The 18024-nt window shown below is 53.2% G+C and overlaps 1 protein-coding gene across 1 annotated transcript in view; it reads left to right on the top strand.

The window, feature by feature from the left end:
• LOC144487293 (IgGFc-binding protein-like) overlaps window positions 1-18024 on the top strand; it is a gene marked incomplete at its 3' end in the record, with an annotated part of 192889 nt that overhangs the window by 121323 nt on the left and 53542 nt on the right. The window contains exons 71-83 of the mRNA XM_078205374.1: window positions 1127-1265; window positions 2408-2549; window positions 3425-3621; window positions 6130-6271; window positions 6420-6661; window positions 7628-7776; window positions 9113-9241; window positions 10772-10910; window positions 12678-12819; window positions 13703-13899; window positions 15645-15786; window positions 15936-16177; window positions 17483-17631. Coding sequence (XP_078061500.1) covers window positions 1127-1265; window positions 2408-2549; window positions 3425-3621; window positions 6130-6271; window positions 6420-6661; window positions 7628-7776; window positions 9113-9241; window positions 10772-10910; window positions 12678-12819; window positions 13703-13899; window positions 15645-15786; window positions 15936-16177; window positions 17483-17631 — 2151 coding nt within the window. The remainder of the gene's footprint in view (window positions 1-1126; window positions 1266-2407; window positions 2550-3424; window positions 3622-6129; window positions 6272-6419; window positions 6662-7627; window positions 7777-9112; window positions 9242-10771; window positions 10911-12677; window positions 12820-13702; window positions 13900-15644; window positions 15787-15935; window positions 16178-17482; window positions 17632-18024) is intronic.

The raw sequence follows: 18024 nt of genomic DNA on the forward strand, positions 1-18024 counted from the left end.
CATGGGGAGTGGGGGAAAATGTGGGACTCGCTCCCATGGGGAGTGGGGAGAATGTGGGACTCGCTCCCACGGGGTGTGGGGGAGAATGTGGGACTCGCTCCCACGGGGAGTGGGAGAGAATGTGGGACTTGCTCCCATGGGGAGTGGGGGAAAATGTGGGACTCGCTCCCATGGGGAGTGGGGGAAAATGTGGGACTCGCTCCCACGGGGAGTGGGGGAAAATGTGGGACTCGCTCCCACGGGGAGTGGGGGAGAATGTGGGACTCGCTCCCACGGGGAGTGGGGGAAAATGTGGGACTCGCTCCCACGGGGAGTGGGGAGAATGTGGGTGTCGCTCCCATGGGGAGTGGGGGAGAATGTGGGACTCGCTCCCACGGGGAGTGGGGAGAATGTGGGACTCGCTCCCACGGGGAGAGGGGAGAATGTGAGACTCGCTCCCACGGGGAGTGGGGAGAATGTGGGACTCGCTCCCACAGGGAGTGGGGAGAATGTGGGACTCACTCCCACAGGGAGTGGGGAGAATGTGGGACTCGCTCCCACAGGGAGTGGGGGAGAATGTGGGACTCGCTCCCACGGGGAGTGGGGGAAAATGTGGGACTCGCTCCCACGGGGAGTGGGGAGAATGTGGGACTCGCTCCCACGGGGATTGGGGGAGAATGTGGGTCTCGCTCCCACGGGGAGTGGGGAGAATGTGAGACTCACTTCCATGGGGAGTGGGGACAATGTGGGACGCTCTCCCACGGGGAGTGGGGAGAATGTGGGACTCGCTCCCACGGGGAGTGGGGAGAATGTGGGACTCGCTCCCATGGGGATTGGGGGAGAATGTGGGACTCGCTCCCACGGGGAGTGGGGAGAATGTGAGACTCACTCCCATGGGGAGTGGGGAGAATGCGGGACTCGCTCCCATGGGGATTGGGGGAGAATGACAGATTGAAGATGGGGGGAACTGGATCAACAGATGAGGGAGAAAGGTAGAGAATGATATGGGGATGGGAGTGAGATGATGTAGGTTTAGAGGAGGCTAGAGTGGACCAGCATGGAGCAGAGGGGCCGAATGGACTATGTCTCTGCTGCCCCTTTTGTGTCATTCGCTGTGTAAATAATCTTCCCCGTTCTCTCTGGACAGCTGCACCGTGACGGACACCGAGGTGACTCCCCAGTGCCCCGAAGACAAGCGGGAGACGTACGAAGGAGCCTCCTACTGTGGGATATTGCTGGACCAATACGGACCTTTCTCCTCCTGCCACTACCAAATTGACCCCATGGTACGTACGGCCTAGTGCCAAGGCCTAATTCTGACCGGGACTCCATCCCTCCCCAGTTGGTCAGTTTGATTCGATTTCATCCTGGGATCCCTACAGTGCAGAAGGAGGCCATTCGGCCCATCGAGCCTGCACTGACCACAATCCCACCCAGACCCTAACCCCGCAACCCCACATATTTACCCTGCTAATCCCCCGACACTCAGGGGCAATTTAGCAAGGCCGATCCACCAAACCTGCACATCTTTCGGACTGTGGGAGGAAACCGGAGCACCCGGAGGAAACCCACGCAGACACGGGGAGAATGTGCAGACTCCACACAGACAGTGACCCGAGGCTGGATCGAACCCGGGTCCCTGGCGCTGTGAGGCAGCAGTGCTAACCCACTGTGCCACCGTGCTGCCCCTAATTTGATTTATTATTGTCACATGTATTGGGATACAGTGAAAAGTATTGTTTCTTGCGCGCTATACAGACAAAGCATACCGTTCATAGAGTACATAGGGGAGAAGGATTTGATTTATTATTGTCACATGTACTGGGTAGAGTGAAAAGTATTGTTTCTTGCACGCTATACAGACAGAGCATACCGTTCATAGAGAAGGAAAGGAGAGAGTGCAGAATGTAGTGTTACAGTCATAGCTAGGGTGTAGAGAAAGATCAACTTAATGCGAGGTCGGTTCATTCAAAAGTCTGACAGCAGCAGGGAAGAAGCTGTTCTTGAGTCGGTTGGTACGTGACCTCAGACTTTTGTATCTTTTTCCCGACGGAAGAAGGTGGAAGAGAGAATGTCCGGGGTGCGTGGGGGTCCTTGATTCTGCCGGCTGCTTTTCCCCGAAGCAGCGGGAAGTGTAGACAGAGTCAATGGACGGGAGGCTGGGTTTGCGTGATGGATTGGGCTACATTCACGACCCTTTGGAGTTCCTTGCGGTCTTGGGCAGAGCAGGAGCCAGAGTGTGGGTGAATCTGTGGAATCTGTTGCCACAGAGGGCTGCGGAGACCGGGTCATTGAGTGTATTTAAGACAGAGATGGACAGGTTCTCTCGTTCCTGCCGCTTTCCGGGGGAGAAAACGCAAACGCGCGCGCACGCACACACACGCAAACACGTGACCCTCCCCGTGTTGTGTCTGCCCCTTTCCTCCAGGCCTTCTTCAGGGACTGTGTGTACGACATGTGTGAGCTGGACGGGGCCAGGCCACAGCTGTGTGAGGCCATCGAGACCTACATCACCGCCTGCCAGCAACACAACATCACCATCCTACCCTGGAGGAACCAAACCTTCTGCCGTGAGTACCGGGGGGGGGAGCGAGCGGGCGAGAACCGGACCACTAAAAACCATCCCCCTTTCTGAGCCGTGCTACCCCTTCCCCACTCCGAGTTTGTTCTCCAGCTTTTAATTTAAACACTTCCGAGCATTCCAGCTTCAGAAAACAAGGACAGCAGTTCTACAATTCCTTTACTTAACACTTCGAGCACCAACTCAAACATAAACAGTTGCAACTCATTAACTCTTTACTGAACTTTAACTCTTAAACAGCACTTTAACTTCAACTGAACATCAACTTTAACTGTGTAACTGTAAATAGATAGGGCCAAGTTTAGGGAAACCTCGGCCAAGAAATGTCCTCGATGTCGAATCTATCTCCTTCTCCTCTGAAGCATCCCTCAGGGCACAGGTCTTGTTTGCCGCGATGGTTGGTCTCTTCGAGTTATCGCGGCTCTTTACCCGCAATTCTCCACCCGCTTCCGGAACATTCTCTGTCACCCATCCGACAAATCGATCGTAAACCCCAATTGCATCGTTCGATGAGGCCCATCGAATGCAGCCGGGGTGGTGGCATTGGTCAGTCCAGACCTCATCATCTCGAGACCCCCTTGAGTGCATCTTGTTCACATTCCGATCCCCAGATAAGGAACACTGGCTCCAAAGGTCTTTAAGGAACTCCTCCTCCCTGCCAAGGACAAGTTGTTCAACCCAACACCTTGTGTCCTCTGAGAAGTTCCAGGTAACTGGCCTGCAGAAATCCCAGCATGCATAGCTCTCAGCCGGGACGGCCATTTTGAAGCCACTCTTGCCATTATTGTTGTTAAATTATTCTTGTAGCCGTTCTTTCTCCGTCCACAGAGTGACGCTTGTTTTGTTTTCTCTTCCCCCCCGCAGCCCTCGAGTGCCCATCCAACAGTCACTACCAACCCTGTGCCTCGGCATGCCCGGCCACCTGCCTCGACCCCCGACCTCTGCCCTGTGACCTGCCCTGCGCGGAGGGCTGTCGGTGCGACCCGGGCTTTGTGCAGAGTGGGTCCCGGTGCGTCTCCAGGGACCAGTGCGGCTGCGTGTACAACGGCTCCAACTATCAGGTAACGCGGGGACGGGGCGACTGGGAGATCCAGAACATTGTGAAATTCCGATCATGTCAAACCCTTTCCCATCCATGGATTAAACCTCACCCCCCCTCTGGCCTTCACCCCCATCGCCTGAATCTCTTCCCTCTCCGAGAATCTAACCCTGAAATTTGATTTGATTTGAGATGATTTGATTTGATTTGCGTTGATTTGAGTTGATTTCATAGAAATCATAGAAACCCTACAGTGCAGAAGGAGGCCATTCGGCCCATCGAGTCTGCACCGACCACAATCCCACCCAGGCCTTACCCCCACATATTTACCCGCTAACCTACACATCCCAGGACTCTAAGCGGCAATTTTTAACCTGGCCAATGCACCCTAACCCGCACATCTTTGGACTGTGGGAGGAAACCGGAGCACCCGGAGGAAACCCACGCAGACACGAGGAGAATGTGCAAACTCCACACAGACAGTGACCCGAGCCGGGAATCGAACCCGGGACCCTGGAGCTGTGAAGCAACAGTGCTAACCACTGTGCTACCGTGCCGCCCATTTTGATTTGATTTGATGTGATTTGACTTTATTTGGTTTGACTGTGTACAGATCTGGTCACCCAATTATAGAAAGGATATTATTAAACTAGAAGGAGCGCAGAAAAGATGTACTAGGATTCTACCGGGTTTTGATGGATTGAGTTATAAGGAGAGGCTGGATAGACTGGGAATTTTTTCCCTGGAGTGTAGGAGGCTGAGGGGTGATCTTATAGATGTCTATAAAATAATGAGGGGCACAGATCAGCTAGATAGTCAATACCTTTTCCCAAAGGTAGGGGAGTCTAAAACTAGAGGGCACAGGTTTAAGGTGAGAGGGGAGAGATACAAAAGGGTCCAGAGGGTGGTGAGTGTCTGGAACGAGCTGCCAGAGGTAGTAGTAGAGGCGGGTACAATTTTATCCTTTGAAAAGCATTTAGACAGTTACATGGGTACGATGGGTATAGAGGGATATGGGCCAAATGCGGGCAAATGGGACTAACATCATGGTAAAAAATGGGCGGCATGGACAAGTTGGGCCGAAGGGCCTGTTTCCATGCTTTAAACTCAATGACTCTATGACTAGACTAGATTTGAATTATTATTGTCACATGTATTGGGATACAGTGAAAAGTATTGTTTCTTGCGCGCTATACAGACAAAGCATACCGTTCATAGAGAAGGAAAGGAGAGGGTGCAGAATGTAGTGTTACAGTCACAGCTAGGGTGTAGAGAAAGATCAACTTAATGCGAGGTAGATCCATTCAAAAGTCTGACAGCAGCAGGGAAGTAGCTGTTCTTGAGTCGGTTGGTGCGTGACCTCAGACTTTTGTATCTTTTTCCCGCTGGAAGAAGGTGGAAGAGAGAATGTCCGGGGTGCGAGGGGGTCCTTGATTATGCTGGCTGCTTTTCCCCGAGGCAGCGGGAAGCGTAGACAGAGTCAATGGATGGGAGGCTGGGTTTGCGTGATGGATTGGGCTACATTCACGACCTTTTGTAGTTGCTTGCGGTCTTGGGCAGATCAGGAGCCCAGACCAAGCTGTGATACAACCAGAAAGAATGCTTTCCATGGTGCATCTGTAAAAGTTGGTGAGAGTCGTAGCTGGCATGGCAAATTTCCTTAGTCTTCTGAGAAAGTAGAGGCGTTGGTGGGGCTTTCTTAACTATAGTGTCGGCATGGGGGGGACCAGGACAGGTTGTTGGTGATCTGGACACCCAGAAACCTGAAGTTGTTTTTGATTTTTGTTTTAACTTGGATTTTTTTTTCCACATTCTTCGCTGTCGCCGGGTGGGGCAACATTCCCGTCACCGTGCTGGAACCCTGTGGATTCAAGACTAAACCAGAGGCATGAGCACAAAATCTGGGCTGATCCTCCAGTGCAGTACCGAGGGAGTGCTGCACTGTCGGTGGCACTGAGTTTCATAGGGGACATTAAAACAAGGCACTAAGTGACATCCCGGGTGGATTCTAACTCATTTTAAAGAGTTAGGGGGGGGATTCTCCCTGGTGACCCCCTCACATATTGAACCCCCAACCAATCACTAAACCCCTTATTAATTTGCTTTGCTTTTTGGGATCTTACTGTGCACAAATTGGCTCTGCTGTTTCCTCCATTCCGGCAGTGACTACACTTCGAAGGTCTTTCATTGGCTGTAAAGTGTAGCGTAGTGAAAATTGGGTTGTGCACTTTGCTCTCAAACACACACATGTACCAGCAGAGGGAGTCTGCGAGAGATAGAGAATGATTAAGGATACATGTTGACCAAGCAGTGCCGTTCTCAATCTAAAAATCGCTGGCTGAATGTGTAACCCTTTCTGTCCCAAGATCTTTACACGAAGATGTACTGAGGTAGGGGGGGAGGTGCTATATGAATGCAGGCTCTTTCTTTCTGGCAATGGGCCTTATCCGTGTCCAATGGACCTTTCTGATTTGTCCTGTGCGGAGCAGTCCTAACGTGAGTCTCTCTCTCTCTCTCTCTGTGCTTCCAGCCCGGTGAGGTGATCTGGTCCCAGGCCTGTAGCCAGGTGTGTAAGTGTCTCTCCAGCAACAATGTCCAGTGTACCGATACCAGCTGTGCTCCAGATGAGTACTGTGGCCACGAGGGCGGAGTGCGGGGGTGTTACCCCAAAGGTAAAGAATTCCGCGCCGGGTCTAACATTGACCATCAGAGATTGGAATTGTGGGAATGACTCATCAGAGATTGGAATTGTGGGAATGACTCATCTTCTCCCCACCTCCATCCCCCCTCTTCCCCCGCTCTCCATTGACCTCTCCACAGGTTCGTCCACCTGCACTGCCTCCGGGGATCCCCATTACACCTCCTTCGACAAGAGAAAGTTCACCTTCCAAGGGAACTGCACCTACGTGCTGGCCAAGACCTGTAACTCCAGCCGCACCCCCTTCACCGTCCTCGTCGCCAACGAGCATCGCCGCCGGAGCACCACCGTGTCTTATGTCCGAGCCATCCACGTCAGTGTCTACGGCCTCACCGTCTCGGTGCTCAGGGACAGAGTCGTTCAGGTGAGAGGGGGAGGGGGAGCGGAGCGGGGGTGGGGGGGAGATGGTTGTGGGGGGAGATGGTGGAGGCCATTGAACTCACCACCCCGCCCCCCCCATCCATGGCCGGTGTCCCTCGAAACAGTCCGAAGCCCGATCGATGGGTTGGGGTTGGGTAAGGGGATGGGGGCAGGGGTTGGGGAGTTAAGGGGTTGAGATGGAGATTGGCCTTGATCGAACTGAAGGGCGGATAAGACCATAAGGCATAGAAGCAGAATTAGGCCATTCGGCCCATCGAGTCTGCTCCACCATTGCTGATAGCTTCTCAATCCCATTCGCCCGCCTTTTCCCCTCAACCTTTGACCCCCTTACCAATCAAGAACTGATCTATCTCCATCTTAAAGACACTCAGTGACCCGGCCTCCTCTGTGGCAACGAATTCCACAGATTCACCACCCTCTGGCTGGAGAAATTCCTCCTCATCTCGGTTCTAAAGGGTCGTCCCTTTACTCTGAGGCTGTGCCCTCCGATCTCAGTCTCTCCGACTAATGGAAGCATCTTCCCCGTGTCCACTCTATCCGGGCCTCTCAGTATCCTGTAAGTTTCAATAAAATCCCCCCCTCATCCTTCTAAACTCCCATCAGGGAGAGTGATAGAGTCAGAGAGATTTGCAGCATGGAAACAGGCCCTTCGGCCCAACTTGTCCATGCCGCCCTTTTTGTTTTAAACCCCTAAGCAAGTCCCAATTGCCCGCATTTGGCCCATATCCCTCTCTACCCATCCGCTCAGATCCAGAGTCCTCAAACGCTCCATCAAGCCTTTCATTCCCGGGATCATTCTGGTGAACCTCCTCTGGACCCTCTCCAGGGCCAGCAGTGCTGGAGGGGCTGAATGGCCTCCCCTCGCTCGGATGCCCCAGCCCCGGGTGAGAGTCTGTTCCCAGTCGAAGGTTCAAGTGGAGAATTCTATCCAACTGTCTGTTGTGTTCAGGTGAATGGAAAACCCGTCACCGCCCCCATCAGCCCCCACCCCGGATTGGTCGTGGGACCCTCGGGCAGACACATGGCGGTACGAACCGACTTCGGCCTGGTCGCTCGGTACGACGGCAGACACCACGCTGACGTGACGGTCCCCAGCGAGTGAGTACATCCCGCGGCCTCCCCGTGTCCCGCACCGGCGCGGGTCGCGTTTATTTGATTTGATTTCTTTTGTGATTTGATTTGATTTGACGAGATTTTTTTCTGATTTGATTTGATTTAATTTGATTTTGATTTGATATCTTTTTGATTGGATTGATTTGAGTTCCTTTTGATTTGATTTCCTTTCTGATCAGATTTAACTTTATGTCCTTTTTTGATTTGGTTTGTTTGCTTTCTTGAACTGATTTGATGTGATTTCTCTTTGATTTCATTTGATTTCTTTGTGATTTGACTTGATTTCTTTTTTGATTTTATTTATGATTTGATTTGTCACATGTACTGGGATACAGTGAAAAGTATTGTTTCTTGCGCGCTATACAGACAAAGCATCCCGTTCATAGAGTACATAGGGGAGAAGGATTTGATTTATTGTTGTCACATGTATTGGGATACAGTGAAAAGTATTGTTTCCAACGCACTATGCAGACAAAGCATACTGTTCAAAGAGTACAGATGGAAGGAAAGGAGAGGGTGCAGGATGTAGTGTTACAGTCATAGCTAGGGTGTAGAGAAAGATTGGCTTAATGCGAGGTAGGTCCATTCAAAGGTCTGACAGCAGCAGGGAAGAAGCTGTTCTTGAGTCGGTTGGGACGTGTCCTCAGACCTTTGAATCTTCTACCCAACGGAAGAAGGTGGAAGAGAGAATGTCCGCGGTGCGTGGGGGGTCCTTGATTATGCCGGCTGCTTTTCCCCGAGGCAGCGGGAAGTGTAGACAGAGTCAATGGATGGGAGGCTGGGTTTGTGTGATGGATTGGGCTACATTCATGACCCTTTGTAGTTCCTTGCGGTCTTGGGCAGAGCAGGAGCCCCAGACCAAGCTGTGATACAACCAGAAAGAATGCTTTCTATGGGGCATCTGTAAAAGTTGGTGAGAGTCGTAGCTGACATGCCAAATTTCCTTAGTCTTCTGAGAAAGTAGAGGCGTTGGTGGGGCTTTCTTAACTATAGTGTCGGCATGGGGGGGACCAGGACAGGTTGTTGGTGATCTGGACACCTAAAAACCTGAAGCTCTCGACCCTTTCTACTTCGTCCCCGTTGATGTAGACAGGGGCATGTTCTCCTTTACGCTTCCTGAAGTCGGTGACAATCTCCTTCATCTTGTTGACACTGAGGGAGAGATTATTGTTGCCGCACCAGTTCACCAGATTCTCTCTCTCGGGTGGGACGGTGGGGGGTGGTGGGAGGAGGGAGTGGGGGTCGGTGGGGGGGAGTTTGCCGACCTTCTTGAGCGTCACTCACCCCTCGTCTCTCTCTCTCTCTCTCTCTCTGTCCCCAGCTACGCCGGCCAGACCTGCGGCCTGTGCGGCGACTACGATGGAATCCCCGGCGACGACTTCCGGACTCCGGAGGGACAGATCGTGCACGGAGTCCTCAACTTTGGGAACAGCTGGAACGTGGATGAGAAGTAAGTGGGATGATCCGGGAAGAGGGAGGGGGAAGAGGAGGGGGAGGGGATGGGGAGGGAACACGATGACTCTTGTCCCCGTATCTACGGGCCCCTCACCATGACGATCGAGCGGAAGATTCACAGGGTCTCGTTAACCACGCGGCAGAATGGCGTCTGTCTTGTTTTTGTATCTTTGCACCGTTCCATTGGACAATACCTTGGATTGTTTTTTATTCATTCTGGATCCCCCCATGGAGGGGAGTGGGAGAGAATGTGGGACTCGCTCCCATGGGGAGAGGGGAGAATGTGGGACTCACTCCCAGGGGGAGTGGGGGAGAATGTGGGACTCACTCCCACGGGGAGTGGGAGAGAATGTGGGACTCGCTCCCACGGGGAGTGGGAGAGAATGTGGGACTTGCTCCCATGGGGAGTGGGGGAAAATGTGGGACTCGCTCCCATGGGGAGTGGGGAGAATGTGGGACTCGCTCCCACGGGGTGTGGGGGAGAATGTGGGACTCGCTCCCACGGGGAGTGGGAGAGAATGTGGGACTTGCTCCCATGGGGAGTGGGGGAAAATGTGGGACTCGCTCCCATGGGGAGTGGGGGAAAATGTGGGACTCGCTCCCACGGGGAGTGGGGGAAAATGTGGGACTCGCTCCCACGGGGAGTGGGGGAGAATGTGGGACTCGCTCCCACGGGGAGTGGGGGAAAATGTGGGACTCGCTCCCACGGGGAGTGGGGAGAATGTGGGTGTCGCTCCCATGGGGAGTGGGGGAGAATGTGGGACTCGCTCCCACGGGGAGTGGGGAGAATGTGGGACTCGCTCCCACGGGGAGAGGGGAGAATGTGAGACTCGCTCCCACGGGGAGTGGGGAGAATGTGGGACTCGCTCCCACAGGGAGTGGGGAGAATGTGGGACTCACTCCCACAGGGAGTGGGGAGAATGTGGGACTCGCTCCCACAGGGAGTGGGGGAGAATGTGGGACTCGCTCCCACGGGGAGTGGGGGAAAATGTGGGACTCGCTCCCACGGGGAGTGGGGAGAATGTGGGACTCGCTCCCACGGGGATTGGGGGAGAATGTGGGTCTCGCTCCCACGGGGAGTGGGGAGAATGTGAGACTCACTTCCATGGGGAGTGGGGACAATGTGGGACGCTCTCCCACGGGGAGTGGGGAGAATGTGGGACTCGCTCCCACGGGGAGTGGGGAGAATGTGGGACTCGCTCCCATGGGGATTGGGGGAGAATGTGGGACTCGCTCCCACGGGGAGTGGGGAGAATGTGAGACTCACTCCCATGGGGAGTGGGGAGAATGCGGGACTCGCTCCCATGGGGATTGGGGGAGAATGACAGATTGAAGATGGGGGGAACTGGATCAACAGATGAGGGAGAAAGGTAGAGAATGATATGGGGATGGGAGTGAGATGATGTAGGTTTAGAGGAGTCTAGAGTGGACCAGCATGGAGCAGAGGGGCCGAATGGACTATGTCTCTGCTGCCCCTTTTGTGTCATTCACTGTGTAAATAATCTTCCCCGTTCTCTCTGGACAGCTGCACCGTGACGGACACCGAGGTGACTCCCCAGTGCCCCGAAGACAAGCGGGAGACGTACGAAGGAGCCTCCTACTGTGGGATATTGCTGGACCAATACGGACCCTTCTCCTCCTGCCACTACCAAATTGACCCCATGGTACGTACGGCCTCGTGCCATGGCCTCATTCTGACCGGGACTCCATCCCTCCCTCTGTCTCCACCTCCCGCACTCCCTCCCCCCCCCCCCCCCCCGCTCCGGTCTCCCCCCACACCCTCACTCCCTCCAGTTCCCCCGTCGAGATCAAACTAGGCCCGAGGCTCCGGTGTGACCTCAGTCCAGTGGGGGAGCAGGGAAAGGGGAAGGGGGGAGTGTCACTCTCACCTCCGAGGGAGAGGGGTGGTGGGTTCGAATCGCGCTCCAGAAGTCCAGGTTCAGCTGGAGGGGTGAAGGGGGGAGGAGGGAGGGAGGGAGTGCGGCCATTTTGGACATGCGGCCTTGTGGATGAGACACCAGTATCAGCCCCTCACTTTGAAAACTCCTGGTACTATTTGTCAACAAGGCAATGATTCCCCCCCCTCCCCCTCACCGCCCGCCCTCCCCCTCACCACCGCCCCCCCCCGGACCCCCTTCCTCCCCCCCAACCCCGCCACCCAAGTCATAGTGAACGGACTAATATTCAAGTCTCAACCAACCCCTGATAAAATATCATGACCTGCCCACTGATCTTGCTGTGGGATCTTGCTGTGCACCAATTGGCCGCTCCATTCCCCGCCTCCTACCCGTGACTAATTTCAGTGAATGCTCGGCTGGTGTCAAACCTGTTGGGACATCCTCAGTTGGTCAGTTTGATTCGATTTCATCCTGGGATCCCTACAGTGCAGAAGGAGGCCATTCGGCCCATCGAGCCTGCACTGACCACAATCCCACCCAGACCCTAACCCCGCAACCCCACATATTTACCCTGCTAATCCCCCGACACTCAGGGGCAATTTAGCAAGGCCGATCCACCAAACCTGCACATCTTTCGGACTGTGGGAGGAAACCGGAGCACCCGGAGGAAACCCACGCAGACACGGGGAGAATGTGCAGACTCCACACAGACAGTGACCCAAGCCGGGAATCGAACCCGGGTCCCTGGCGCTGTGAGGCAGCAGTGCTAACCCACTGTGCCACCGTGCTGCCCCTAATTTGATTTATTATTGTCACATGTATTGGGATACAGTGAAAAGTATTGTTTCTTGCGCGCTATACAGACAAAGCATACCGTTCATAGAGTACATAGGGGAGAAGGATTTGATTTATTATTGTCACATGTACTGGGTAGAGTGAAAAGTATTGTTTCTTGCACGCTATACAGACAGAGCATACCGTTCATAGAGAAGGAAAGGAGAGAGTGCAGAATGTAGTGTTACAGTCATAGCTAGGGTGTAGAGAAAGATCAACTTAATGCGAGGTCGGTTCATTCAAAAGACTGACAGCAGCAGGGAAGAAGCTGTTCTTGAGTCGGTTGGTACGTGACCTCAGACTTTTGTATCTTTTTCCCGACGGAAGAAGGTGGAAGAGAGAATGTCCGTGGTGCGTGGGGGTCCTTGATTCTGCCGGCTGCTTTTCCCCGAAGCAGCGGGAAGTGTAGACAGAGTCAATGGATGGGAGGCTGGGTTTGAGTGATGGATTGGGCTACATTCACGACCCTTTGGAGTTCCTTGCGGTCTTGGGCAGAGCAGGAGCCAGAGTGTGGGTGAATCTGTGGAATCTGTTGCCACAGAGGGCTGCGGAGACCGGGTCATTGAGTGTATTTAAGACAGAGATGGACAGGTTCTCTCGTTCCTGCCGCTTTCCGGGGGAGAAAACGCAAACGCGCGCGCACGCACGCACACGCAAACACGTGACCCTCCCCGTGTTGTGTCTGCCCCTTTCCTCCAGGCCTTCTTCAGGGACTGTGTGTACGACATGTGTGAGCTGGACGGGGCCAGGCCACAGCTGTGTGAGGCCATCGAGACCTACATCACCGCCTGCCAGCATCGCAACATCACCATCCTACCCTGGAGGAACCAAACCTTCTGCCGTGAGTACCGGGGGGGGGAGCGAGCGGGCGAGAACCGGAGCACTAAAAACCATCCCCCTTTCTGAGCCGTGCTACCCCTTCCCCACTCCGAGTTTGTTCTCCAGCTTTTAATTTAAACACTTCCGAGCATTCCAGCTTCAGAAAACAAGGACAGCAGTTCAACAATTCCTTTACTTAACACTTCGAGCACCAACTCAAACATAAACAGTTGCAACTCATTAACTCTTTACTGAACTTTAACTCTCAAACCGCACTTTAACTTCAACTGAACATCAACTTTAACTGTGTAACTGTAAATAGATAGGGCCAAGTTCAGGGAAACCTCGGTCAAGAAATGTCCTCGATGTCGAATCTATCTCCTTCTCCTCTGAAGCATCCCTCAGGGCACAGGTCTTGTTTCCCGCGATGGTTGGTCCCTTCGAGTTCTCGCGGCTCTTTGCCCGCAATTCTCCACCCGCTTCCGGAAGATTCTCTGTCACCCATCCGACAAATCGATCGTAAACCCCAATTGCATCGTTCGATGAGGCCCATCGAATGCAGCCGGGGTGGTGGCATTGGTCAGTCCAGACCTCATCATCTCGAGACCCCCTTGAGTGCATCTTGTTCACATTCCGATCCCCAGATAAGGAACACTGGCTCCAAAGATCTATAAGGAACTCCTCCTCCCTGCCAAGGACAAGTTGTTCAACCCAACACGTTGTGTCCTCTGAGAAGTTCCAGGTAACTGGCCTGCAGAAATCCCAGCATGCATAGCTCTCAGCCGGGACGGCCATTTTGAAGCCACTCTTGCCATTATTGTTGTTAAATTATTCTTGTAGCCGTTCTTTCTCCGTCCACAGAGTGACGCTTGTTTTGTTTTCTCTTCACCCCCTCCCCCCCGCAGCCCTCGAGTGCCCATCCAACAGTCACTACCAACCCTGTGCCTCGGCCTGCCCGGCCACCTGCCTCGACCCCCGACCTCTGCCCTGTGACCTGCCCTGCGCGGAGGGCTGTCGGTGCGACCCGGGCTTTGTGCAGAGTGGGTCCCGGTGCGTCTCCAGGGACCAGTGCGGCTGCGTGTACAACGGCTCCAACTATCAGGTAACGCGGGGACGGGGCGACTGGGAGATCCAGAACATTGTGAAATTCCAATCATGTCAAACCCTTTCCCATCCATGGATTAAATCTCACCCCCCTCTGGTCTTCATCCCCATCGCCTGAATTTCTTCCCTCTCTGAGAATCTAACCCTGAAATTTGATTTGATTTGATTTGAATTGATTTGAGTTGATTTGATTTGATTTGATTTGATTTGATTTGATTTGATTTGAATTGATTTGAGTTGATTTGATTTGATTTGATTTGATTTGCATTGATTTGAGTTGATTTGATTTTATTTGATGGGATTTGACTTTATTTGGTTTGACTGTGTACAGATCTGGTCACCCAATTATAAAAAGGATATTATTAAACTAGAAGGAGCACAGAAAAGATTTACTAGGATTCTACCGGGTTTTGATGGTTTGAGTTATGAGGAGAGGCTGGATAGACTGGGAATTTTTTCCCTGGAGTGTAGGAGGCTGAGGGGTGATCTTATAGATGTCTATAAAATAATGAGGGGCACAGATCAGCTGGATAGTCAATATCTTTTCCCAAAGGTAGGGGAGTCTAAAACTAGAGGGCATAGGTTAAAGGTGAGAGGGGAGAGATACAAAAGGGTCCAGAGGGAAAATTGTTTCACACAGAGGGTGGTGAGTGTCTGGAACGAGCTGCCAGAGGCAGCGGGAAGTGTAGACAGAGTCAATGGATGGGAGGCTGGTTTGCGTGATGGATTGGGCTACATTCACGACCTTTTGTAGTTCCTTGCGGTCTTGCGCAGAGCAGGAGCCCCAGACCAAGCTGTGATACACCCAGAAAGAATGCTTTCTATGGTGCATTTGTAAAAGTTGGTGAGAGTCGTAGCTGACATGCCAAATTTCCTTAGTCTTCTGAGACTGTCGAGGCGTTGGTGGGGCTTTCGTAACTATAGTGTCGGCATGGGGGGGACCAGGACAGGTTGTTGGTGATCTGGGTACCCAGAAACCTGAAGTTGTTTTTGACTTTTGTTTTAACTTGGATTTTTTTTTCCACATTCTTCGCTGTCGCCGGGTGGGGCAACATTCCCGTCACCGTGCCGGAACCCTGTGGGTTCAAGACTAAACCAGAGGCATGAGCACAAAATCTGGGCTGATCCTCCAGTGCAGTACCGAGGGAGTGCTGCACTGTCGGTGGCACTGAGTTTCATAGGGGACATTAAAACAAGGCACTAAGTGACATCCCGGGTGGATTCTAACTCATTTTAAAGAGTTAGGGGGGATTCTCCCTGGTGACCCCCTCACATATTGAACCCCCAACCTATCGCTAAACCCCTTATTAACTTGTTTTGCTTTTTGGGATCTTACTGTGCACAAATTGGCTCTGCTGTTTCCTCCATTCCGGCAGTGACTCCAATTCGAAGGTCTTTCATTGGCTGTAAAGTGTAGCGTAGTGAAAATTGGGTTGTCCATTTTGCCCTCAAACACACACATGTACCAGCAGAGGGAGTCTGCGAGAGATAGAGAATGATTAAGGATACATGTTGACCAAGCAGTGCCGTTCTCAATCTAAAAATCGCTGGCTGAATGTGTAACCCTTTCTGTCCCAAGATCTTTACACGAAGATGTACTGAGGTAGGGGGGGAGGTGCTATATGAATGCAGGCTCTTTCTTTCTGGCAATGGGCCTTATCCGTGTTCAATGGACCTTTCTGATTTGTCCTGTGCGGAGCAGTCCTAACGTGAGTCTCTCTCTCTCTCTCTCTGTGCTTCCAGCCCGGTGAGGTGATCTGGTCCCAGGCCTGTAGCCAGGTGTGTAAGTGTCTCTCCAGCAACAATGTCCAGTGTACCGATACCAGCTGTGCTCCAGATGAGTACTGTGGCCACGAGGGCGGAGTGCGGGGGTGTTACCCCAAAGGTAAAGAATTCCGCGCCGGTTTTAACATTGACCATCAGAGATTGGAATTGTGGGAATGACTCATCAGAGATTGGAATTGTGGGAATGACTCATCTTCTCCCCCACCTCCATCCCCCCTCTTCCCCCGCTCTCCATTGACCTCTCCACAGGTTCGTCCACCTGCACTGCCTCCGGGGATCCCCATTACACCTCCTTCGACAAGAGAAAGTTCACCTTCCAAGGGAACTGCACCTACGTGCTGGCCAAGACCTGTAACTCCAGCCGCACCCCCTTCACCGTCCTCGTCGCCAACGAGCATCGCCGCGGAAGCACCGCCGTGTCTTATGTCCGAGCCATCCACGTCAGTGTCAACGGCCTCACCGTCTCGGTGCTCAGGGACAGAGTCGTTCAGGTGAGAGACGGAGGGGGAGGGGGAGGTGGGGGGGGGGGCAGTGGGGGAGGGGGGAGGGAGAGGAAAGGGGAAGGAGCGGGGGGGGATGGTTGTGGGGGGGGATGGTGGAGGCCAGTAAACTCACCACCCCTCCCCTCATCCGTGGCTGGGGTCCCTCGAAACAGTCCGAAGCCCGATCGATGGGTTGGGGTTGGGTAAGGGGATGGGGGCAGGGGTTGGGGAGTTAAGGGGTTGAGATGGTGATTGGCCTTGATCGAACTGAAGGGCGGATGAGACCATAAGGTATAGAAGCAGAATTAGGCCATTCGGCCCATCGAGTCTGCTCCACCATTGCTGATAGCTTCTCAATCCCATTCGCCCGCCTTTTCCCCTCAACCTTTGACCCCCTTACCAATCAAGAACTGATCTATCTCCATCTTAAAGACACTCAATGATCCGCCCTCCTCTGTGGCAACGAATTCCACAGATTCACCACCCTCTGGCTGGAGAAATTCCTCCTCATCTCGGTGCTAAAGGGTCGTCCCTTTACTCTGAGGCTGGGCCCTCCGATCCCAGTCTCTTCGACTAATGGAAACATCTTCCCCGCGTCCACTCTATCCGGGCCTCTCAGTATTCTGTAAGTTTCAATAAGATCCCCCCCTCACCCTTCTAAACTCCATCGAGTAGAGTCATAGAGTCAGAGAGGTTTACAGCATGGAAACAGGCCCTTCGGCCCAACTTGTCCATGCCGCCCTTTTTGTTTTAAACCCCTAAGCTCATCCCAATTGCCCGCATTTGGCCCATATCCCTCTCTACCCATCCGCTCAGATCCAGAGTCCTCAAACGCTCCATCAAGCCTTTCATTCCCGGGATCATTCTGGTGAACCTCCTCTGAACCCTCTCCAGGGCCAGCAGTGCTGGAGGGGCTGAATGGCCTCCCCTCGCTCGGATGCCCCAGCCCCGAGCGAGAGTCTGTTCCCAGTAGAAGGTTCAAGCGGAGAATTCTATCCAACTGATTCCCGAGCGACGCACTCCCATCCCAAGCACGGCGTTCCCGAGTCTCAACCCCCAACCCCCCACTTCCCATTCCCTGGAATTGCTACATTGGGATGGAGTTAATTCCACCTCCGGTTCCCTCCGCCCCATCCGGGGCCGATATTTACCCACTCCCCCCTGCCCTCCACCCCCACCCCCTCCCCCACCCCCTCCCCGCCCCCCCCACACCCGCACCCCCCTCCCCCCCACCCCCTCCCCCACCCCCTCCCCGCCCCCCCACCCCACCCCCGCACACTCTCCGATCCTCACTCCTCTGTCTGTTCTGTTCAGGTGAATGGAAAACCCGTCACCGCCCCCATCAGCCCCCACCCCGGATTGGTCGTGGGACCCTCGGGCAGACACATGGCGGTACGAACCGACTTTGGCCTGGTCGCTCGGTACGACGGCAGACACCACGCTGACGTGACGGTCCCCAGCGAGTGAGTACATCCCGCGGCCTTCCCGTGTCCCGCACCGGCGCGGGTCGCGTTTATTTGATTTGATTTCTTTTGTGATTTGATTTGATTTGACGAGATTTTTTTCTGATTTGATTTGATTTAATTTGATTTTGATTTGATATCTTTTTGATTTGATTTCCTTTTGTTTTGATTTCCTTTTTGATCTGATTTGATTTTATGTCCTTTTTTGATTTGGTTTGTTTGCTTTCTTGAACTGATTTGATGCGATTTCTCTTTGATTTCATTTGATTTCTTTGTGATTTAACTTGATTTCTTTTTAAATTTTATTTATTATTTGATTTGATTTATTATTGTCACATGTACTGGGATACAGTGAAAAGTATTGTTTCTTGTGCACTATACAGACAGAGCATA

This window comes from Mustelus asterias, unplaced genomic scaffold (genome assembly GCF_964213995.1).
Source record: "Mustelus asterias unplaced genomic scaffold, sMusAst1.hap1.1 HAP1_SCAFFOLD_707, whole genome shotgun sequence".
Classification (NCBI taxonomy): domain Eukaryota; kingdom Metazoa; phylum Chordata; class Chondrichthyes; order Carcharhiniformes; family Triakidae; genus Mustelus; species Mustelus asterias.